The sequence below is a fragment of the Nerophis ophidion genome, linkage group LG23 (genome assembly GCF_033978795.1).
Source record: "Nerophis ophidion isolate RoL-2023_Sa linkage group LG23, RoL_Noph_v1.0, whole genome shotgun sequence".
NCBI classification, from domain to species: Eukaryota; Metazoa; Chordata; class Actinopteri; order Syngnathiformes; family Syngnathidae; genus Nerophis; species Nerophis ophidion.
Window position 1 is genome coordinate 29684011 of NC_084633.1, and position 26142 is coordinate 29710152.

General features: G+C 37.4%; 1 protein-coding gene across 3 annotated transcripts in view; it reads left to right on the plus strand.

The window, feature by feature from the left end:
- LOC133541889 (phosphoribosyl pyrophosphate synthase-associated protein 2) overlaps nucleotides 1–26142 on the plus strand; it is a 73168-nt gene that overhangs the window by 36258 nt on the left and 10768 nt on the right. For 2 of the 3 annotated variants that reach the window (XR_009804001.1, XM_061885612.1), the window contains exons 9-11: nucleotides 3879–3949; nucleotides 8862–9008; nucleotides 9087–9198. Coding sequence is in view for 2 of the 3 variants with exons in the window: in XM_061885612.1 (XP_061741596.1) it covers nucleotides 3879–3949; nucleotides 8862–9008; nucleotides 9087–9198 (330 nt within the window). In the remaining variant the exon portion in view is untranslated. Of the gene's footprint in view, nucleotides 1–3878; nucleotides 3950–8861; nucleotides 9009–9086; nucleotides 12203–26142 lie in introns of those variants that run through there. The other variant, XM_061885613.1, reaches the window with a different exon arrangement.

Genomic DNA, 26142 nt, shown 5'->3' on the forward strand with positions numbered 1-26142 from the left:
GTACAGGCCAAAAGTGTGGACACACATTCTCATTCAATGCGTTTTCTTTAATTTAATGACTATTTACATTGCAGATTGTCACTGAAGGCATCAAAACTATGAATGAACACATGTGGAGTTATGTACATAACTAAAGTTGGTGAAAAAACTGGAAAATTGTTTTGCATTCTAGTTTCTTCAAAATAGACATCCTTGGCTCTGATTACTGCTTTGCACACTCTTGGCATTCTCTCCATGAGCTTCAAGGATAACTCCTCTGGCAGGGGGCTCCCCTCGTCTCTTTTAATGCACAGGATAGGACACATAATAAGTACACTATCTGGAGTACAGGGCAGGCGAGTGGGGGATCTTATGTTCGTGGATAACTCCTCTGGCAGGGGGCTCCCCTCGTCTCTTTTAATGCACAGCATAGGACACATAGCAAGAGTGGTCCTCAGGTCCTGTTGATCAGGGGCAGTAGCTCCACAGCCACAGATCCACTTTTAACCACTAATATCACAGTCAAAATGAAAGCTTGTTCCCATAGGCACCATAAACTGTTAATAATGTTTAGACAAAAGTGTATATTATATATACTATTATATTTATATAGGTGTGTGTGTAGATGATGGACATATGTGTATTTTGGGTATATGCATTTGTGTATGTATGTGATTATGTGTGTATGTATGTATGTATGTGTGTGTATATATATGTGTATATGTATGTATATATATATGTATATATATATATAAATTGTATATGTGTGTGTACATATGTATATATGTAAGTGTTTGTGAATTTAAATGTATTATATATAGATAATATATACTATATATAGCATCTACGCAGCAACCACTGAACTGAATTATATTATATATATTATTGTATTATATATTGTAAATATATATTGTATATGTATAGGGGTGGGACCTAATAAGTTTACTTCTTCCCACTCCCTTTTGAGCCAATCTTGACATCTACAAAAGATTAGTCACATGTAATGTTTTGAATGTAGGTGTAAAAATAATGTATTTATATATTTCTTTTGTATTTTATGTCATTCTCTTGTTTTGTTTGCATGGCTCAAAATAAACAATTCATTCATTCATTCATTCATTCATTCATTCAAGAGGTAGTCACCTGAAATGGTTTTCACTTCACAGGTGTGCTTGAAACTCACTGAGAGAATGCAAAGAGTGTGCAAAGCAGTAATCAAATGAAAATAAAGAGAACGCCTTGAATGAGAAGGTGTGTTCAAACTTTTGGCCTGTACTGTGCATATTTATTTACTCTTGTCAGCCTGCCACAAATGCTGACTTTGCCAAATACAATAGAACCGGCATGTGTCATAACGCCACGCCACCTTATTTCCAGAGAATTAAAAAAGACGCAGCAGACAGGATCTGAGGTGTTAATTATAACAACTGTACGCATCAAAAATGAAAGGAAATGAGGAAGTATAAAGAATGTGTGTTGCGTCATGCTTGTCAAATCAAACACAAGACGTCAGAAAAGGCAAAGTATTAGCCGCACAAGTGAGAACAGAGGTCATGAAAGGCCAAGTTTGTGGCGTACAAGTGATGGCACAGAACCACAGAGTCCAGTCCAGCAGGGAGTGTTGGTACTGTTTGTAATGCAAGCAGGACCTGCACATCCTTTAACACTTCAATAAGTGCCAAGAAGACACTCTGTTATTGGGCAACCATCATGGTGAAATAAGTGAACTAGCGGTGTTCAACTGTGATGTTTATAGCACATTGTAGAATCAAATACTGCTAGAATAAGAAAAAACCTCCAGCAAATATGGAGTAAAATGGCATAATGTTATTAAAAAAAAAAACTGTTGATACAGCTAATGTATTAAAACATTAAGATTTGTCTTAAATATGTTTTAGCCTTTTATTTATTTCATTACACGAGCACGCGACCACCATACGGAAAAAATATAAGGAACAAAATTGTTGGTTTTATGCACTTTAAGATTCCACAACATTGCACTTCTTTTTTCTTTAAAGAGTTGACTACGGTATTTTTCGGATTATAAATCGCTCCGGAGTATACGTCGCACCGGCTGAAAATGCATAATAAAGAAGGAAAAAAACATATATACTTCGCACAGGAGTATAAGTTGCATTTTGGGGGGAAATTTATTTGATAAAATTCAACACCAAGAATAGACATTTGAAAGGCAATTTAAAAAATAAATAAAGAATAGTGAACAACAGGCTGAATAAGTGTACGTTATATGACGCATAAATAACCAACTGAGCAGGTGCCTGGTATGTTAACGTAACATATTATGGTAAGAGTCATTCAAATAACTATAACATATAGAACATGCTATACGTTTACCAAACAATCTGTCACTCCTAATCGATAAATCCGATGAAATCTTCTTCCTCGATGTCGCTTCTAAACAACTCTGCCAACTCCAAAGGTATGCGCCGCTTCCTCTTGTCGTTTTCTGCTGCATATTTCACTATGTCCAGCTTGTAATCTGCAGTACATGATTTCCTTTTCGGTCAAATTTTTGTTGAGCCCTTCTCAGTTTTTATAAGTTACCGCCAACAATGAAATTATCCATTTTAAAAGCTACAGCAGTAGCATATAGCAGTTAGCATTCCATGACCCACAATGCACTTCTGCCATGACCCTGCCCCCCAAATTCTTATTGGTTGACGTGTGTATGACGATTGCTGACGTGTGTGTGACGATTGCTGACATTTTCTTCGTCTCTTCCGCGAATGAGATAAATAATATTATTTGATATTTTACGGTAATGTGTTAATAATTTCACACATAAGTTGCTCCGGAGAATATGTTGCACTCCCCGGCCGAACTATGAAAAAAAAAAAATGCAACTTATAGTCCGAAAAATACAGTATTGTTATTAATGAGCATATTTACAAGCACAGTATTGTTTGTTCTAAAATATGTTGAACATAAATACCTGACAATTTGAAACAGGTTTTAATAAAGTAGTGAATTTAAAATAATGTGGATTCAGTTTTTTTATTTTTATTGTATTATTAAAGCAGAAAATAGTCTAAATTTTCACGGGTTCCTTAAAATATAAAATTCATAACTTTATTCAGATTTTTAAAAATTTCATAAATTTCGGCCATATAAAAGCTGTGCCTAGCTGTTTACTGAAATACAGTATATTATTTATGTTTAATTAACTTTGACTGCAAATAAGTATCGGTTGTTAGCCTCCTTGACTACTAATACCGGACTATAGTAGACGTTGTCTTGTGTCAGTGTAGCAACGTGCGACTACATATCCTTCCACTGCATGCACGTAACTTGTGCTCTTTTTTTGTTTGCACAGTACTTTTAATTTAAGGAAATGAGATCGCCACCACGAAACATGGAAGGTTCTAAAACAAGCACCACCTGCAATATATACTTTTTAATGATCGATGTCTCAAATACGTTCAAATAATCAAATTTCTCTCATTTGATTATTTTAACTTCTAAAGCCTCTCAGAATCAAGTCAAACATATGAAGTGCCTGCTAAGAAAACCAAGACTCTATAGTCCGAAATAAGCACAGTTTTAATGTAATCTAGTTTATATTTCCTTTTGTCGTGTCATTATGTTTTTAATCACTGTAAAAATGGGAAATATGGAACAATGTGTTTATCACTAGTAGGAAACATTCATGCTTGTATAAAACTGCTAATGGAAGTTCCTATGGCAACGCAGTGTCAACAGTACCAATTTTCAATAAAGCCACCCACTATGACTTTCAGTAGTACAAATAAAAGGCCTCCTCCCAAATATTCAAAAAAGCGACAGATAGAATAAATGCTTTTGACGGCTACTTTTGGAAATAATGCCCATAAGGTTGTGTGGCAAATTCAAATAAGGTTTTCATTCTTTTTTTTTTCTAGTGTTGATTCCTAAGGAGAAACCTCCCATCACGGTGGTAGGAGACGTAGGAGGACGCATCGCCATCATCGTGGTAAGACATAACCTCATTTAAACATGAATAGTATATGCCAGTAGACAAAATTTAGTTTTTTTGTTTTTTCTCATAAATTTTTTTGGACACGTCGGACCAGTAGCAACATGTTTTATGTGGCGCTAATGTTGTGGTTGATTTAGTTCCAAAAACATCAGGAGCTTTCATTAGTACATGTGTCTAATGCTGCAAGGCATAGGAGGATCAACATTCACATTTTAAAATATGGCAAATCTCCTAAGAAAAATTGTAAAAATACAGGATTGCTCTACTTCACAATAACTTTTTTTTTATAGAAGTTGTTGAATTTGCCGTATTTTCTGGACTAAAGAGGCTGCACTCATTCCATTGTAGGGGGAAACATATTTTTCCATATATTAGCCGCACTGGACTAAAAGCCACAGATATATACATTGTGAAATGAGAGATTTACACAGAAATATTTTGGTAATGTTTATTTACATACCTCAATGGTTTCCAAACGGAGTCTGTAACACGGCAGTAAAACGGCTGATCAAACAAAATAGAAGTCATCGTCATGGACCCGCACGCTGTGAAAGCCAGCTCTCTAATCACCTAAACAGACTCAATAACTCCACAGTGACATTTACCAAGGAATTTGTGAAACTGCAACAAGACAAAAAGAATGCAGTTGTAAGTTTACACTATGTATAAATAAGGAGATACAGGACGATAAAATACCGGACAAACAGGTTCAAGAACACTTTCTACCCGAGAGCAATAGTGTCGCTGAACACAATCAAGGCATAAAAAAGAATGACTGTGCATGTGAGCCGTGTGCTTGGTATTTATCTTTTTTATTTATTAATTTTTATCTTAGTACCAACGTTCTTATGTTATTATATTTCATCTTTGAATTAGCACTAATGGGTTTGCTTGCAATTTCTTTGTACAATGACAATAAAGATCTATCTTAGTTTATTCTATAATACAAACCCCGTTTCCATATGAGTTGGGAAATTGTGTTGGATGTAAATATAAACGGAATACAATGATTTGCAAATCATTTTCAACCCATATTCAGTTGAATATGCTACAAGGACAACATATTTGATGTTCAAACTGATAAACATTTTTTTTTTTGCAAATAATCATTAACTTTAGAAAATAATGGCAGCAACACGTAACAAAGAAGTTGGGAAAGGTGGCAAAAAATAATGATAAAGTTGAGTAATGCTCATCAAACACCTATTTGGAACATCCCTCAGGTGTGCATGCTAATTGGGAACAAGTTGGGTGCCATGATTGGGTATAAAAGCAGCTTTTATGTAACGCTAAGTAATTCAAAAACAAGGATGTGGCGAGGGTCACCACTTTGTAAGCAAATTGTCGAACAGTTTTAGAAGAACATTTCTCAACGAGCTATTGCAAGGAATATTAGGGATTTCAACATCTACGGTCCGTAAAATCATCAAAAGGTTCAGAGAATCTGGAAAAATCACTGCACGTAAGTAGGGTTGGGTATCGTTTGATTTCGAACGATTCCGATTCTTTGTTTCGATTCCGATTCCTGACGATTCTCGATTCAGATTCTTTCTTTAAAAAAAAAAAAGGCAGGGTCAAAGAAAAGTTGAGGATATTTTAAATGAGCTAGCTAACCTACAGTCTTTCTGAATGAAATAGTCTGACATTATCCATAAATTTTGATTCTATTAACTTTTTATGAACTTTACTATAAATTCCTCACAGGGCTGTTTTCAACTACAATATAAATATCAAATCTATGAACTTGAATATAAATATTATAAATTATGAATACATTTTCACAGGGGTACACTTTCATCAACAGAGCTTTATTTTTGAAAACCTCATGAAAACACATTTACACACACAAGTGTATGATGCTGCAGGAAACCTCATGAAAACACATTTACACACACAAGTGTATGATGCTGCAGGTACTTAAACATGTTACCGTGCTCCCGCTGATGGGCTAAGCTGGTGCAGAAAAGCAAATAAACAATAAGAAACAACTTGCAAAACCCAGTCCAGATTAGCAGCAGGTACAGCATAAAATCAGAGACAGTTCTTGTTTAGGAAAATGACCATATCCGCCTTCTCAGGCAGGATGCGTGAGCGTTCTGGACAGATAGTGTCTCCTGTCGAAGACGGGACACGCATTTATTTGTACTCCATGAACTCTGAGGTGCTTCATCATGTTCGACGTGCACCCTCCTAAGCATTAAAATAGCTGTCGCGCGTGTTTTTAGTAAAATAAAGCCACATTTTCGACCGTTGATGCCCGCTATCCATGCTTGACTGACTCGCTCGGCTACATACTGTAGGCTCGGCTATGCTAACACTTCCGGCGGTGGGCGCTTCTTCGTTGGTGTTCAGCGGCTTCTTCTTCCGGGTCGGCGGACTTATTATTTTTTTCCGGTCGGCGGACTGGGTATCGAAATTAGGAATCGAAATTTTAACTTTTGAACGATTCCGGAAGAATCGGAAAGTTAGTCCCGGTTCTAATCGATACCCTACACGTAAGCGATGATATTACGGACCTCTGATCCCTCAGGCGGTCCTACATCAAAAACCGACATCAGTATGTAAAGGATATCACCACATGGGCTCAGGAACACTTAAAAAAAACACTGTCAGTAACTTCAGTTGGTTGCTACATCTGTAAGTGCAAGTTAAAACTCTGCTATGCAAAGCAAAACCGATTTATCAACAACACCAAGGAACGCTGCTGGCTTCGCTGGGCCCGAGCTCATCTAGGATGGACTGATGCAAAGTGGAAAAGTGTTCTGTGGTCTGACGAGTCCACATTTCAAATTATATTTGGAAACTGTGGACGTAGTGTCCTCCGGAACAAAGAGGAAAATAACCATCCGGATTGTGATAGGCGCAAAGTTCAAAAGCCAGCATCCGTGATGGTATGGGGGTGTATTAGTGCCCAAGGCATGGGTAACTTACACATCTGTGAAGGCACCATTAATGCTGAATGGTCCACACAGGTTTTGGAGCAACATATGTTGTCATCCAAACAACGTTGTCATGAACGCCCCTGCTTATTCCAGCAAGACAACGCCAAGCCACATGTTAAAAAAGCTTGGTTTCGTAGTAAAAGAGTGGGGGTACTTTTCTGGCCTGCCTGCAGTCCAGACCTGTTTCCCATCTTAAATGTGTGGCGCATTATGAAGCGTAAAATACAACAGCGGATACCCCGGACTGTGGAACGACAACGAGAAAGTATTCCACTTTCAAAGCTTCAACAATTAGTTTCCTCAGTTCCCAAACGTTTATTGAGTGTTGTTATCAGAAAAGGTGATGTAACACAGTGGTGAACATGCCTTTTCCCAACTACTTTGGCACATGTTGCAGCCATGAAATTGTAAGTTAATTATTATTTGCAAAAAAAAATAGTTTGAGTTTGAACATGGAATATGTTGTCTTTGTAGCATATTCAACTGAATATGAGTTGAAAAGGATTTGCAAATCATTGTATTCCGTTTATATTTACATCTAACACAATTTCCCGACTCATATGGAAACAGGGTTTGTACTAACACAGTCACTTGTAAACGTGTTAGCATATTAGCTAATGCTAACAACGCTAGCATTGTTACATTACAATAACAGGTACAAATATGCATGAAAACACTCCTACATAATCACACACGGGACGTTTAGTAAGTAAGAATTGTTTTAGTTATATTGTAAAACCTTCAAACGTTGTTTGGAATGATGAATGAAGAATCCATACGAAACACTATGTCCGGCCAGAAGACAGAAGGGCACTTCTACTTGATCCACTCGACGTCCATTGCACCGGTCGCCCAGGAGGGGTGCGGGGGGGATCTGCGGTCCCTACCAAGGTTTCTCGTTGTCATCCCATTGGGTTGAGTTTTTTCTTGCCCTGATGTGGGATCTGAGCCGAGGATGTCGTCGTGGCTTATGCAGCCCTTTGAGACACTCATGATTTAGGGCTATATAAGTAAACTAAGTATACTTCCGGTTGAAAGCATTAAATGGAAGGACAGTCCAAAAGATGTCACCATAGGCCAAACAATAACTATTTGCTTGTTTTTGTTTTTGTAAACTATTTGTATTAGAATAAAAACAATAGGCAGTACAATAGGCAGGTTAAAAGATAACACAAGAAAAAAACGAGCAAGAAAAATCCATTCAAAAGTCAGGTGCAATGTGAAGGGAAAAAGGAATTTACGGAAATACACAGTAAGGTTTCTTCATAAGGAACCCTGAAATATTGCAAACATTTAAATAAATCAATTCTGGGCTCTTTACTTACATTACACATCTCCTATTTGTTAAGATATTTACACAATGTTTGTATTTTTGGCAGATCTATCTTTTCTTTTGCCCTGTCAGAGATCAAAACATGTTTATGGAGATTTATTCAAACATTCAATTATTGACAATGTGATTATTTTTTATTGTTAAATTAATTAAATATCAAATCAACTTTATGTATAAAGCACATTTAAAATTTACCACAAGGGTAGCCAAAGTGCTGTACAATAGGCAGGTTAAAAGATAACACAAGAAACAAACGAGCAAACACGACACAAACAGCACGATAAAAAAAACAAATAAATAAAACATAGAAACAGTTTCACAGCATGTGTATTATGGGATGTCATAGCAGGATGGAGATCACAGAATGTTAAAAGCCATGTAATAAAAGTGTTTTTTATGAGTGATTTAAAAACAGGAAGAGAGAAGGCCTGTCTAACACTCAAAGAAAATTGGTCTCCAACAAAAATATTTTTTCTCTTGGTTCCAACTATGTAGTTAATTACTTTTACTACTAAATGTCATGTGTGTCTGTATTCTATCTGCTGTTGTAGTTGTTGGAGGGCGGGGGGGATTATGGTCGCCGATGAACGGTAAATCTCTCCTAAGTGTAACTCACCTGCTCCACCTGCAGGATGACATCATCGACGACGTCGACAGTTTTGTGGCAGCCGCAGAGACGCTGAAAGAACGAGGCGCCTACAAGATTTTTGTCATGGCGACGCACGGCATCCTCTCTTGCGACGCCCCCAAATTCATCGAGGAGTCCGCCATCGACGAGGTGGGGCGCGGCGATGCCGAGCGAGCTCCGTCTTTGACCTCTGCCCCTCCTCTCATCCTCTCCTCCCAACGCTTGCAGGTGGTGGTGACCAACACCATCCCCCACGAGCTGCAGAAGCTGCAGTGTCCCAAGATCAAAACGGTGGACATCAGCATGATCTTGTCGGAGGCCATCCGCCGCATACACAACGGCGAGTCCATGTCTTATCTTTTTCGCAACATCGGAGTGGATGATTGAACAATGTGCGACACACACACACTGTTACATTTGCCTTGTCAGACCTCAAAGTGTGCACTGAACACACACACACACACACACACACACACACACACTGATGTTAAAAAGTTGTTACCTACCGAGTAGATCCACACTGATTTATGTGCTTGATTCTATCTGTCCTCTGGTTTCCTACTGCTTCTTTACTTCCTCTCCACGTGTTAGTACTTTTCTCCACACAAAGTTATATGTCAGCGGCACATTTTAATCTTTAATAGCCCAATTTCCAACAAACTTAGGATGGATCGTCGCTCTGACATATTTTTTATTTTTTAACGAGAGCCAATCCCAAGTGTTTGAGGAAGTTGGGTCAAAAAGGCAAAAGTTTTGTCCCTTCTTCTCACTGACGACTTTGCGTCGGCGACACACTCGTACATCTTTGCAAATTTGTGAGCTTCATTCCAAAGTAATTGCTCGCAATGAATGTCCTCAAGGGAAGATTGTACCACAAGCGTGCCAGCGCCTTTGCCAGGACGCAACTTTTACACGCCTTCGCCAGCTGATAATAAATCAGGATTCATTTTGATTCTGACAAGGACTGCTGCTTTTTCTAAATTTAGGTCCATTTCTGTTGAATTTGTGTCAAACACTGTCTCGACTGCTGAGGCGTACTACACACACAAGCTAGTGTTTTTGTGTGTTGTTGCCATAGTTACAGCTTATGTCTTAAGTTGAACTGGAATTGAGAGGCGGGAGGGTTTAAGACTGCATGCCATTATCTATCTCCAATGCCATCAAGATGGTCCAAGTTCTCAACAGTTGTCCACCTAAGGTCTTGTTCACACTGCAGGGCAATTGCATTTTTTTTTAACCGTATGTCACCTGTATCGAATTAATTCATGTCCGTGTGACCGGTGCAATTCCGAATTTTTCATATCCTACCCATATCTTTCGTACGTGGATTTAAATGGGATATACAGTACAGGCCAAAAGATTGGAGACTTCAATTCCAAGGAATTGATACATTTTTAGATTCACATGTCTTACACCAACACGCAAAAACTGCACCGATACCAGCTTTTTTTGCGTATCGTTAGCACCGAAGACTATACAATATTTTCTCCTCGGAGCAGTCGGCCGTCCAAAAGAAATTGACCAGTTATTACCTACAGGACAGGCCAAAAGTTTGGACACACCTTCTCATTCAGTGATTTTCTTTTTTTTCATGACTATTCACATTGTAGATTGTCACTGAAGGCATCAAAACTATGAATGAACACATGTGGAGTTATGTACTTAACAAAAAAAGGTGAAATAACTGAAAACGTGTTTTATGTTCTAGTTTCTTCAAAATAGCCACTCTTCGCTCTGATTACTCCTTTGCACACTCTTGGCATTCTCTCCATGAGTTCAAGAGTCAGTCACCTGAAATGGTTTTCCAACAGTCTTGAAGGTGTTCCTAGAGGTCTCGAATGCCAAGACTGTGCAAAGCAGTATTCAGAACAAAGGGTGGCTATTTTGAAGAAACTAGATTATAAAAACATGTTTTCAGTTATTTCACCTTCTATTGTTAAGTACATAACTCCACATGTGTTCATTCATAGTTTTGATGCCTTCAGTGACAATTTACAATGTAAATAGTCATGAAAATAAATAAATACCATATTTTTTGGAGTATAAGTCACTCCGGAGTATAAATCCCACCTGCCGAAAATGCATAATAAAGAAGGAAAAAAACAGATAAGTTGTACTGGAGTATAAGTCGCATTTTTGGGGGAAATGTATTTGATAAAATCCAACAGACATTTGAAAGGCAATTTAAAATGAATAAAGAATAGTGAAACAACAGACTGAATAAGTGAACGTTATATGAGGCATAAATAACCAACTGAGAAGGTACCTGGTATGTTAACGTAACATATTATGGTAAGAGTCATTCAAATAACTATAACATATAGAACATGCTATACGTTTACCAAACAATCTGTCACTCCTAATTGCTAAATCCCATGAAATCTTATACGTCTAATCTCTTATGTGAATGAGCTAAATAATATTATTTGATTTTTTACGGTTATGTGTTAATTTCACACACAAGTTGCTCCTGAGTATAAGTCGCACCCCTGGCCAAACTATGAAAAAAACTGCAACTTAAAGTCCAAAAAATACGGTAGCTCTCATGAAAAGGTGTGTCCAAACTTTTGACCTGTACTGTGCATACGATGCATCTACAATGTCAACACTCCGACCCTCAGGTTGCATTCATCCGACCAGAACGTCATCAAAAAGAGGGAAGCGTGATAATTATTGGCAAAATAGACGTTTACAAAAAAAATAGTTGACAACAGAGCAGTAAACAGGTGATAATAAAATATTTTAGGGACTCACGTGAAAGTTCGGACTGCTCGCCCACAGACACCCTCTTCAAGCAGACATCAAAGCAAATGATCCCGTAAAACTGCCAGAGCCAAAAGTACGTGTCCTCTTCCCTCTCAAATCTTCTACGCGCAATAATTTGGTTCAGAGACTGTTGACTTTGATTGCACAAAATCCTTGAAAATGCCACAAATGCACTCGAGTTGAAGCCTTGTTTACTTTTGTAAACATTGTAGTGCGTGTGACGTCATGTCCGCACGCAGGTCAGATTGCATTCACATTAGACATCGCTTTTTTTTGTAACGGCTATTAAAAAGATCCGATTTGACAAAAAGAAAAATCTTAATTGGACATCCGACCCTGCAGTGAGAAAGTAGCCTTAGTGAATATTTGTATTCTGATAATAGATCAGCACACTGAGGTGCATTTCTAACGGATTTTATGGAAGAAATTCAAAGCTAGAAAGCGTGACACTTTATTCTAGCCAAGCAATTGAAGGACGCAGGTTTTTGTCTTTTTGACACATGTCTCCAAAATGTTTTGTATTTATTTTCAGCACTAACTATAAATAAACATTGAAATAAAAAGTTCCTTGTTTTGTTTTTGCGTTGTTTCCTTATGTGGGTTTGTCACACATTTTGTACTTCTTTATTAGTGACGTGCGATACCACTGATTTTCTTTCCAATCCGATACAGAGTAAAACTCAGGCTGATATCAGCAATACTTTGTATCTAATCTGCCCGCTAAAATTTAAAAAATTTTGTATTTCAAATAACATAGCATAAAGAATAGTTATGTATTCATAAATTATATTTATCATAGTATTTATTTTGTTAATATTTATTCAAAATATAGTTTATTATTATATATTCATTTAAAAAACTGAAGTATATGATGTTGTGGTGTGAATAATAATATAGCCAAGCTAATAGGTGGGTTGCAATCACGTGACCTAAAGGGACTTCTGGGTTTCAGGCGATGGTCAAGAGCAGTGGTCCCCAACCACCGGCTCGATTGGTTTCGGGCCGCAGAATAATTTTTTACGATTTTTTTAAAATTTTTATTAAATCAGCATAAAAAAACACAATATACACTTAAAATTAGTGCACCAACCCAAAAAAAACCCTCTCTTTTTCATGACAAAAAAAAAATCAAAAATAAATCCCCACCCCTGCCGGGCCACGGGACAAATTATCAAGCGTTGACCGGTCCGCAGCTACAAAAAGGTTGGGCACCACTGGTCTAGAGTCCCGTTAGGCTAATGTTTATTTATCTGCATCAGTGCAAATTTGGGCGTATTTTGAAAGGTTAAGAGGCAAATATATAAGCATTAAAAAAAAAAAAACCTTCAAATGGGATGCCGTGAATTTATACACTCTTAAGAAAGATATATAAGTATTATATATAAGTAAACATATATATATATATAACATAACATATATATAAGTAAACTATATAAGTAAACATTGATTGATTGATTGATATATTTTTAAATTATTTAAGCCATTTATGTATTATCAGCAAGTTACTACTCGCCACAACTTCACTTCTTTTGACATTTACGGTATTTATAGAAGAAAAGATTGGAGGCACATCATTTCTTTACAACTGAGGGGTCCACAAGTAAAACATTAATCGGTGAAAGACAAAGTTGGACTTATTCGCCATTCTGCTGTGATCTAATGAGAAAAAAGATAACTTTGTTTGCAGTTGATTTCATGCTACAAATATTAGTCTTTTCTATAATTCATGTCTGCAGTTTTTTTTATGGTGTGAAGTTCATATTTTGTTTCATTATTTAGCTGTATATGGGGTTGAACCTTCATCCAGTTTATTAATACTTGTAAGGATATTTTATTTGATGCTAACGTATAACACCAAAGACATTGTGTGTTCATCCGTGTCCAATACAGCACTTGGCTTTCCTGCACAACAACAACTAAGCTTTTATTTTCTATTATGAAAATAAACAATGAAAACACAGCCAATTGGACCAACATTCACAATATGTTTTACTAGGACTAAACATGACGTTTGTTTATTTGCACAATCAGGTCTTCGTAGGTATATTTAGGCATAGCAACCATAAAAGAACACAAACTAATCTGAACTTTGCTCCTTTTTTTATGTTTAGTTCTGCTCTCAAACACTACGAATACAGTAGAGAAAAATCTCGACTGGATCACAGAAAGTTTCTCAAACAAATCAAATGTTCAAAAAAACATTTTACAAAGTGATCTCTGCAGACTCGTGTTTCCTTCGACGCACTTTTGTTTCCCCCCTGACTTTACTACCTTTTATGAACCACTTCTTTCGGGAATCTATAAAGGTTCTTTCCTATTTCTCTATTTCAACGAGTGGAACACCCAAATTTCTGCTGAAACTCTACACTCACTCTCACTCGTTTAAACGCTACGCTCAAGCTGCTCGACAGTCCTGTGAATTAATTCGCCAAGAAGACAAACGCATGTGACTTCATTTGCAACCCTCCTCTGCAACAGAAAAAACTAAACATTCATCCAAAGTAAATGAAAATGGTGTTTCGAACCATAACAAAAGGATAAAAGTAATATAGTAAAAGCATTAAATTAAATAAATGAGGACGAATAGTTAATTCAGTTAAATTAACATGTTCCCGTGAAAATACTGAACAAAAGCATTCAGTTTAGTTTCTTTTTTTACACTTTTCGTGTTGATGATACACGTGATCCCAAATAACTACAGTATCAAAACTATCGATATTTTGATATGAGAATCTATATTAGAGCATAAATATCTGCCATCAGCGGTACCGATCCGCCCATTAATACTGCTAATCGCAATGATGAAACCTTACAAGTGGAGTGGTGTGACCAAGGTCCACACATGATGTCAGTCAGGCCTGTCCAAAGTGCAGATCTGCTGGCACGTTCTCAATATGACGCGAACATTTGTCCACAAACCTACAAGCTGTGCTCTCTTACATACTCAGAGGGGTGTTTTTACGCTGTGTTCAAGGACCGTTGAACAGAGTAGTACGCCACAGCACTGCAGAGAACCATAACAAATGCACAATAGTTCGAAAGATTTCAGTGTTTAAGAACTTTTTCAGCTCATAAGAACAATACTGCGATACAGTTGTGATCTGATATTCTTACATTCCTCATCAAAATGTTCACCAAATAAAAAATCTGTCTCTCTATTCACATACAATTTTATCATCCATCTGTCCATTCACAAACACAATGTAATCCTCTCTCCGTGTGTCTATTTACACATTTTAATTAACTGTCTGTCAGTTTACACACTGCCGTAAGAGTTGGCTGTCCATTGGCAAAGACAGTGTAAACATCTGTCCGTCCATTCACATACATTTTTTTTTACCATCGGTCTGTCCATTTATACACATTTTAATTAGCTGTCTGTGAGTTTACACACTATTGTAACAATTGGCTATGCATTCAGCAAGACAGCGTAAACATCCGTCTGTCCATTTACATGCACTTTAATCATCTGTCTGTCCATTCGAATACACTTTTAATATCAATCAATGTTTATTTATATAGCCCTAAATCACTAGTGTCTCAAAGGGCTGCACAAACCACAACGACATCCTCGGCAGAGCCCACATAAGGGCAAGGAAAAACTCACCCCAGTGGGACGTCGGTGACAGTGATAATGATGATGTGTATAAAAGTTTAAGGGTAATTTCGGGGGGTTAGCTCCTCCTGAGGCTAAAGTTGGTAAGTGTACCATCGGTAATTCCTGGCTGGGATGGGTGGGAATAGGAACATGAATAATTAATCAGTGTGAGTGTTGACCAATCAGCTCTCCTCGGTCTGACCAACAATTAGTCAATTAGTTAATAAAAAAAAAAAAAGTACCAATAAGTACAAGAAAAAAAAAGATTGGATGGATAATATTAAAAACACTATTAAGAAAAGTTAATTGCATATCATTTATTAAAATTATGCTTCATCTTTTTTTCATCCAATTATTCATAATTTATATTTTTTATTATTCAATTGCAGCTAATCAGGAGGATTCGTCCACCCATTTATTTTTCTTTTGTTTTTCATTATCAAATTTGAATTTTTTCTCTTTCAATCATTCCAATTTGTTGTATTTATTTATTTTTATTAACTAATTGACTATTTGTTGGTCAGACCGAGGAGAGCTGATTGGTCAACACTCACACTGATTAATTATTCATGTTCCTATTCCCACCCATCCCAGCCAGGAATTACCGATGGTACACTTACCAACTTTAGCCTCAGCAGACAGGAGGAGCTAATCCTCCGAAATTACCCTTAGACTTTTGGACTATAGACTATTTATTATTATTATTACCCATATTTACCTTTTTAACTATAAGTTAATTAACCAGCTACCACTTAGCTTTACTTTGTGTGGGGGAGGTGATGCACCCCCACATTTTCCGGCGTTCCCCCTCTCTGGCTTGGCAAGCCGATCGACCTGACTGGGATTGAACCCAGGACCCTTTGATGCGGAGCTAGCTGTTTAACCATTCAGCTATTCTTGGTCTTCTTAAGGACAGATTTCGGGCCCCAATGACATATTCAATTGATAACCTGTCTCAGTAAACTATGATACAAAACAATAGCTTTCCTAGTTACCGATCAACTTGCCTGGGATTTGAACCCAGTGCCCTTTGATTGGGAGTTAGGAGCTTTAACCATTCAGCTATCCCTGGTCTCCTTTAAACAAGATTACGGGCCCCAATGACATATTTAATCGCGAACCTGTCTCAGTGAGCTATAATATACAACTTTTACTCTTGCTGCCGGAGTTTTCATAGTTACCGGTGAACCTGGCAGAGATTTGATCCTTGCACTCTAAGATTGGGAGTTAGCTAATTTACCATTCAGCTATCCTTGGATGTCTTAGGGATAGATTTCGGGCCCCAATGACATATTTATTTGCAAATCTGTCTCAGTAAACAATGAGATAAAATATTTACTCTTGCCACTGGAGCTTTCATAGTTACCAATGCACCTGGGTGGGATTTGAACCCAGACCCCTTTGATTTGTAGATAGCTGCTTGAACTACTCAGCTACCCTTGTACTGCATACAGACAAATTTCGGGCCCCAATGACATATTTAATTGCGAACCTGTCTTGGTAATTTATGATATAAAATACTACCTCATCCGGCTGGAGCTTTCCTAGTTATGGATGGTCATGACTGGGATTTGAACCCTGTACTCTTTGATTGGGAGGTAGCTGCTTCCACTACTTAGCTATCCTTGGCCTACTGAAAGTGAGATTTCAGGCCCCAATAACATATTTAATTGCGAACCGTTCACGGTAAACTATGATATATTCATTACTTATCGTGTTAAGCAATGTCAGCTCAGATTTATCTGTGAGCCAGATGCAGTCATCAAAAGAGCCACATCTGGCTCGCGAGCCATAGGTTCCCTACCCCTGGTATACAACAAATAGTTTTCAACAGACACCGGAAAGGTCAATTATTGTTAGTGCTTCAGCGCCATATTTTGGGACAAGTTCACAAGTGCTGCGGGGTTAACGTCTACAGCAGTGACTCTCAATCTGTGATATGTGTACCACTAGTCTGAATACAGGGAGTATAGCTGGGTTGGTAGAGTGGTCGTGCCAGCAACTTGAGGGTTGCAGGTTCGATTCCCGCTTCCGCCATCCTAGTCACTGCTGTTGTGTCCTTGGGCAATACACTTTACCCACCTGCTCCCAGTGCCACTTTAAATGTTACTTAGATATTGGGTTTCACTATGTAAAGCGCTTTGAGTCACTTGAGAAAAGCGCTATATAAATATAATTCACTTCACTTATAAAACTGTGACTGGAGATTTCCAAGTTACCGATGGATGGACCTGACCGATGAACTCCCTTCCCTTTGATTGGAAGATAGCTGCTTTAACCACTCGGCTTGAGAACCGGTTACACTAAACCACAATGATGGTGAAACAAAACACTTACTCTTTACCAGAGGTGGGTGGTAACGCGCTACATTTACTCCGTTACATTTACTTGAGTAACTTTTGGGATGAATTGTACTTCTACGAGTAGTTTTTATGCAACATACTTTTACTTTTACTTGAGTATATTTATAGAGAAGTAACGCTACTTTTACTCCGTTCCATTTATCTACATTCAGCTCGTTACTCGCTACTTTTTTTAATCGATCTATTAATGTTTGTTTTGGTTAATGACAGAGCTTCAAAGTAGAATCTACGCATGCCTGCGTTTCACCAATCACATGCAGTCACTGGTGACGTTGGACCAATCAAACAGAGCCAGGCGGTCACATGACCCAACTTAAACAAGTTGAAAAACATATTGGGGTGTTACCATTTAGTGGTCGATTGTACGGAATATGTACTGTACTGTGCAATCTAATAATAAAAGTTTCAATCAATCAAAAGTGTAAAGGAAAAAAGACACTATTTATTTCAACGGTACTTCCTGTCAAAAGCCTAAAGACTGATCGCACAGTTTCTGTCTCCACAATAAAAGTGCCGCTCCATCGCGCCTGCGCTAACAAAATAAGAGTCTCCGAAAGCCAGCACTAACAAGCGAGCAAGCTACGGAATTTGCCGCCAATGTATTTCTTGTAAAGTGTATAAAAACGAATATGGAAGCTGGACAGATGAAATGCCAAAAACCAACGACTTTCATGTGGTATTAGACAGAAAAGAGGAACTTTTTTTCTCCTCCATTTGAAAACGTGGACGTCTGATTCCAATCAATGCAAGTCATCAGAATCAGGTAATACACCAACTTATATTCTTGTCTTCATGAAATATAGGAATCTATATGTTAAACATGTATGTATATTCATTAAAACACCTTCAACATGTGAACAAAAACGGCAAAATAAATAAATATAAATGATATACTGTATATAGAAATGTATGTATGTATGTATATATATATGTGTTAATATATATATATATATATATATATATATATATATATATATATAATATGTGTGTATATATGAGGTAGATCACCTCGACTTGGTCATTTATTAAGTAATTGATAAACGTTGAAAAACTTATTGGGGTGTTACCATTTAGTGGTCAATTGTAAGGAATATGTACTGTACTGTGCAATCTACTAATACAAGTTTTAATCAATCAATCAATCAAATCAATGAATGCCTACTGAGGCTATGGTGCTGTTAAGTTATTGTGGCTCAATGTGCCATTTTTTAAATTTTATTTTAATGTACTATTATTTAATATATATTATTGTTTTAGTTGCTTAAGATATATTCCTGGCTCTGAATTTGCTCATTGCTATTTTTATGTTTTTGTGCATTATTTGTTGTTGTAATCATTAAACAAACAGGTTACTCATCAGTTACTCAGTACTTGAGTAGTTTTTTCACAACATACTTTTTACTTTTACTCAAGTAAATATTTGGGTGACTACTCCTTACTTTTACTTGAGTAATAAATCTTTAAAGTAACAGTACTCTTACTTGAGTACAATTTCTGGCTACTCTACCCACCTCTGTCTGTAACCATCTGTCTGTCCATGTATATACAATTTAATACACTATAGTAACAAAAGATCATGTAATCACATGAACAATGCAAATCCGTCTGTCCACTCACAAAGAAAATGTTAACATGTTTGTCTATTCACATACATAATGCAAACATCTGTCACTTCATTCAGATACAATTTAATCATCAGTCTTTTGATTTATGTCCACTTTGTTGCCTGTTTGTGCATTCACATACAGTTTGTCCATTCAACATCTGTTAATCCATACACAATGGACATCCGTCTCTTCAATCACATACAATTTAATCATCCATCTTCCCATTTACATACCCAGTGTTACCCGTCTGTCCACTCACATATATGAAAACATCTGTCGATTCACATACATAAATGTAAACAGCCATCTGTCCATTAACATACACTTTGTGACCACCTATTAATTTATGTACAATATAATCAGCTGCCTGCCCATTTACACACTACAGTGACAATTGACTGTCCATTCACATAGCTATTGTTATCATGTCCTTTCATACACACAATGTCAACATCTGTCTCTTCATTCACATAAAGTTTAATCATCAGTTTTTTGATTCACATCCACATTGCTACCCATTCATCCGTATTCACAATATAAGTATGTCCATTCACATACACAATGGAAATATCTGTTTCGTTGTTCACATACAATTTAATGTTCTATTGTTCCATTCACATACAAAATCTAAGCAATTGTGAGTTCATCCCATACATAACGTCAACACATTTTTCCTTTCATACACAAGCAATGTTAACAATTTTGCCATTTACACATATGAACTACTGTATATACACACACATACGCAAACCTGTCTGTCCATTCCCATTCACAATGGAAACATATCTTTCCATTCACATACACAATGGAAATGTTTCTTCATTTACATACGATTTAATTTCCGTCGCTTCATTCACATACACACGTAAGCAACTGAGGTCACTCCATACACAACGTAAACACATCTGTCCATTCATACACAAGCAATATTTAAAACATTGGCCATTTAGACACACAAAATGAACTATTGTCTATTCACACACACACGCAAACATGTCTGTCCGATCACATACACAATATAATATACAGTCTGTCCATTCACATACATAATGTTAACATGTATCTCTCCATTCAAATACACAATGGAAATATCTGTTTTTTTCCCATTCACACACAATTTAATTTTCCGTTGTTCATTTGACATACAAATTGTTGTTAACCGTCTGTCCATTCACGATGTGCTCAACGTAAACACATCAGTCCATTCACAGACAAGCAACATAAACAAGTATTTATTTGACTATTCACACACGCACACATTCAAGCAAATGTGTCTGTCCATTTGCACACACGGAGCAAGAAAAGGCCAGGCGTTGTTGTTGAACATGTTTATTGAAATGCTAACCGGTGTTGAGACAAAGGTGGCGTGGCCCACTGAAGAAGAGAAGCAGGCAGAGGAGTAAAGATTGTCGCAATCTCACGTCTTTTTCCATCATGGCAGACTTTTCACTCCCTCACTTTGCTCCAAGAAGCCAAGCACATGAACAAAGGAGGGTTTAGGGAAGGAGGCGGAACAAAACATAAATAATACACCTCCATACTAGACTGGAGTGCTGATTCTAAGGACAAACTTCTCCAGTTTTGTTTCCACCCTGAGAATGAAATCATATTGAACCTTCTATCTTTGTCGTTGCCCTTTGAGCAAGGCACTTCCCACAATCCTTCAACAGTCGGTGAAATAGGAGAGCAGTTCATTCATGTTTGTGTGCAGAAGGCATCACAGTGCGTGTGACGCTACTTCCCTCACCACTAGGCAGGACATTGAAGGCAAAAGGAGCTGACAAGGCCTTGACAAACTAAGCAAAAGAAGCTGAGGTGCAGGAGTGCTGGAACATGCTAGCATGCGGCGCAAAAACACAACGAAGCAAAAAGGCGGAGACAGGAGAGTTTGCCTAATTTTCCTAACAATGAGAAAATCACATCTGGGGACTAAATAATACAAACCTCATGGACAAAGTCATCTAAATCTTGACAGTTTTAGCCACAGGACTACAAAGTAGAAAACTAACACCATATTTATGTTGTTGGCAAAAGTGTGGCTGGATTGTTCTGGTTTTCCATAGGGCTCCAAAGGGCAAGTGTCTTTTTCACAATAAATTATGTGTGCCGGGACCTAGGTTTTATTTACATGGCTGGAGTGTAGCCGCGGTAATGTGAGAGAGAGCGCAACACACTGGATTCAAATGGATCATACAAAATGTAAAAACTGTAACCTATTCCAAAGGCTCGTAACCTCAAAGAAATACCTTAAAGGCCTACTGAAATTGTCTTATTTAAACGGAAATAGCAGGTCCATTCTATGTGTCATACTTGATCATTTTGCGATATATCCATATTTTTGCTGAAAGGATTTAGTAGAGAACATCGACGATAAAGTTTGCAATTTTTGGTCGCTAATAAAAAAGCCTTGCCTGTACTGGAAGTAGCAGACGATGTGCGCGTGACGTCACGGGTTGTGGAGCTCCTCACATCCTTACATTGTTTACAATCATGGCCACCAACAGCGAGAGCGATTCGGACTGAGAAAGCGACGATTTCTCCATTAATTTGAGCGAGGATGAAAGATTCGTGGATGAGGAAAGTAAGAGTGAAGGACTAGGGGAAGAAAAAAAAACTAGACTGCAGAGCGATTCAGATGTTTTTAGACACATTTACTAGGATAATTCTGGAAAATACCTTATCTGCTTATTGTGTTACTAGTGTTTTAGTGAGATTATATGGTCGTACCTGTACAACCTGAAAGTCGGAGGGGTGTGGCCACAGGTGTGGTGTTCGCCAGTGTCTCCGAGGGAAGCCACGTTTCTCGACGAGGCGAAGGCAGCCGGTGGGGCCTGGCTGAGATTCCACCCCCCTCCTCCACAGTGGAAGCATCCGATGGTCGGCAGCGGCCGGTGGCAGGAGGCAAGAAAGTTCGCAGCTGACTCTTTGACAGGCGCAGGAGGAACGACGCAAGCTCTCAGCTCATGTTTACGGTAAGAGCCGACTTATCACCACCATTTTCTCACCGAAACCTGCCAGTTGACATGTGGTAGGGAACCATGTTCGCTTGACCGCTCTGTTCCATAGTAAAGCTTCACCTTAATCTTTCGGGAATGTAAACAAGGAAACAATGAAACACCGGCTGTTTGTGTTGCTAAAGGCGGCCGCAATACACCGCTTCCAACCTACATCTTTCTTCTTTGACGTCTCCATTATTAATTGAACAAATTGCAAAAGATTCAGCAACACAGATGTCCATAATACTGTGGTAGTATGCGCTGATAACAGACGACTTATAGCTGTGAACGGTGCTGGAACAAAATGTCCTCTACAATGCGTGACGTCACGCGCACGCGTCATCATACCGTGACGTTTTAGCGTGATACTTCCGCGCGAAATTTAAAATTGCAATTTAGTAAACTAAAAAGGCCGTATTGGCATGTGTTGCAATGTTAATATATCATCATTGATACATAAACTATCAGACTGCGTGGTCGGTAGTAGTGGGTTTCAGTAGGCCTTTAAATTGTGGACTTGCTCCATGTGAGCACGTGCAATGGACAAGAGATTTGAGTAAGCCAAACTCGGATATATTTAGTCTGTTAAGGCTCATTATTCTCCATTCAAATTGCACATAATCTATGGCTTTTATCTCTTACATTTTGGAGATGGAGTGAGGCCTCCTCTAAAAATGATCCCATTATTATTTTTAAATACTCCCAAAATAATACTCATTTATTTTAGTGCTTAGCCAGTAACGAAAAGTAAACGGACAGGCTTTTTGCCAAAATACTGTACTTTGTTTGTCGCTAACAGCTAACTAAATGCTACGTGTGTAACAGAAAAAAAAACATGCTTTGATTCTAAGTTACCAGTGTGAAAATGTTCTACCATGTGATGGCGTTAAAAGTCATGTTTAATTGTCTCACGCCTGCTATTATTCGCTTCATAAAATGACTTTCTTCTTCTTTGCTTTCACACTGGCAATGAGAAAAATCTCACCAAATCCTTTTTTCCCCTGAAGCGATCATGACCAAGATTGTGTCAGTTAATGATTCCGCACATATTTTGAAAAAAAGTCCAGCAATACCCACAATGCAATGCGTTTCCACCTCACACTTCCAAGCCCTATTGGATGTTGGCTTAGATTTTGGAATGAATGTTGTGTTAAACGTAGATAGAGTTACACAAATACTAAATACTGACAGCCCCACTAAAATAACATTTGACTTTTATTACACATCTAACTGCAGTGATGACCAATTTCACTTATTCAGTTTGAAATTATGTCTGATTTACCCCAACTATTGTATCTTTGTTCATCTATGTCCACAATGTACAGTGACAGGCAGAACAAAATGCTAATGCTAATTAATTGTGGCCACACGTTTTTGTTTGTGGTCTTCCATCCATCCATTTTCTACCGCTTATTCCCTTTCGGGGTCGCGGGGGGCGCTGGCGCCTATCTCAGCTACAATCGGGCGGAAGGCGGGGTACACCCTGGACAAGTCGCCACCTCATCGCAGGGCGTTTGTGGTCTTTCTCATGGCAAATATGTGCCTCGGCTGAAAAAAGTTTGAAAAAAACTTTTTTGATACACTTTAGTAGCAACATTAACCCATAAGAACCCAGACCAATTAAGAAAATATCGACGTTTTTTTGAGTGACTTATTAGCATTTGTGCTAATGTCAGGCTCTCCGTAGCATGTCTGCTCTATTTTCTCGCTTTTTTATATATGAAGTAATTGAAGAAAAATAGTAAGAATTGTTTAATTGTAATATTTGACACACTATTAAGACAATAGAATTGTTGAATGGGTTTAAAATGAGCTTTTGTGGCCAAAAAATAAGCTATTGGAAATAAGTTTGCTTACACAACCACTCCTACATCGTTTTATGTGAATTCATCTAGTAGAAACATCTAAATCATATCTGGCACCCCATTAACACATAATTGTTAAATTGGTGTAATGGCAATTTTTTTTTTTTTTTATCTTTTGTAATTGAGCTAATCTGGTTTACATATAAATCAGCCATTTTGGGGATAGTCACATTCTAACCAGTCCGAAATGTTCCCTAGCTTGTTTTAAAATAATTCATTGAATACATCTAGGAGAAACACTTATATCCGACAGCTAATTAAGACGTTTGAATTGTCACATGGGTTTAAATTAAGCTTTAATGGCAAAAAAAAACCCAAAAGCTTTTGGAAAGGATTTAGCTTACCTGACACCGCCATTTTGGGGAAGCTACGTCCTGGGAGATAGTCACATGACATCCACTCCTAAATGTTTACTACATTCTTTTATGTGAATAAATCTACTATTAACTTTTGAATTATAATATCTGCCACCCCATTAATGCATAGGAATTACTCAATTGGTTTTAAGTTTGCTTTAGTAGTAAAAAATATATATATTTTGTAAATAAGATAGCTTACCTAACGGGTTTCATACAAATCCATTGACTAAAGTAGTAAAAACATTTGAATTATAACAACAGGCACACTTATTAACGCATTAAAATCTTTAAATGGGTGTAAAATGAGCTTTAATCGCAAAATAATAAACTTTCGGAAATGTGCTAGCTTACTTGACACGCCACCATTTTGTCACATGACTAGCTCTTCACAAATGTTTCCTATATTGTTTGTATATGAATTTATTGACGAAAATGAGCTTTAATGGCAGAAAATATATATTTTGGAACTGAGCTAGCTTTGTAGAAGCGCGCCACATCCTTGATAGTCACATGACGAAAACTACAAAATGTTTCCTAGCTTGTTTTATCTTCATTTGTTGAATGATAATATCTGGCTCCGTATTAACGCATGAAATTGTTAAGTGAGCTTTAATGGCAGAAAAAGAAACTTTAGCTTCACTTGGTTGAATATGAATGAGTGAAATGTGACACATTAGTAGTGGGTTCTTATGGTTAACAATATGCTCTGAAGCACACAGTATTCTACTCACTATCACACACTTTGTCCAAGGCTGGGAAATGCAACAAGCCACTTTGACATCAATCTATCCACTAACGGAATATATTAAATTGGGAAAGGTTTTAAAAATAAGAGCTTCAATTGTATGCAATATATTTTAAATAAGTATTGGAGGGAAAAAAAAACACTGAATTTTTTTCAATGACACGAATACTATAAAACTATGGCTCAATCCTAAACGTTTGCCTGGCTAAAGATACTAAACGTGATGGCTAGAGACCATAACAACACATAATACTGTTAATAAATAGAAATAGTTGTTCATCATTCATCCAAATGGTAGAATTATTGCATGTCAGTCTGCTACATTACGTCCAACTTTAAATGCGGGGAAATATCATGGCCAATGTGTTTTAAATGGCATTTAAAAATTCTACTTAAATGCTTTCTTTTTATTTTAGGTTAAATTAATAAAACAAATCGATAAAAGGTCTATGCTCGGGTTGCACATTGCGGACTTCAGAAAAGAGGCGGAGTCTCGTGGGTCACAGCTTTAAGTTAATTAGAGGCTGCAATTAATTTAAAGCTTGTGAATGTTGTCTATCTGTGTTGGCCCTACGATGAGATGGCGACTTGTCCAGGGTGTACACCGCCTTCCGCCCGAATGCAGCTGAAATAGGCTACAGCACCCCCGGCGTCCCCAAAAGGGACAAGCGGTAGTAAATGGATGAATGGATGGATTGTTATTGCTGAGCAATGGCTTGGAATAAGTTTTAGTTTTTTAGTTTTAATAGATTTGCAAATCTTTTAAGTTTTTTTAAAAATGTTTTCATGTTGTCATTATGGGTGTTTTTTTGTAGAATTTTTAGAGAGACAATGTTATTTTTTTTGGAGTAACGCTGTGACGGAACAAAATGTGGAAGAAGTAAAGCGCTGTGAATACTTTGTTGGTTAACAAGCCAGAGAACAGACCTATATATATATATATATATATATATATATATATATATCTGCATATGTGTGTGTATAT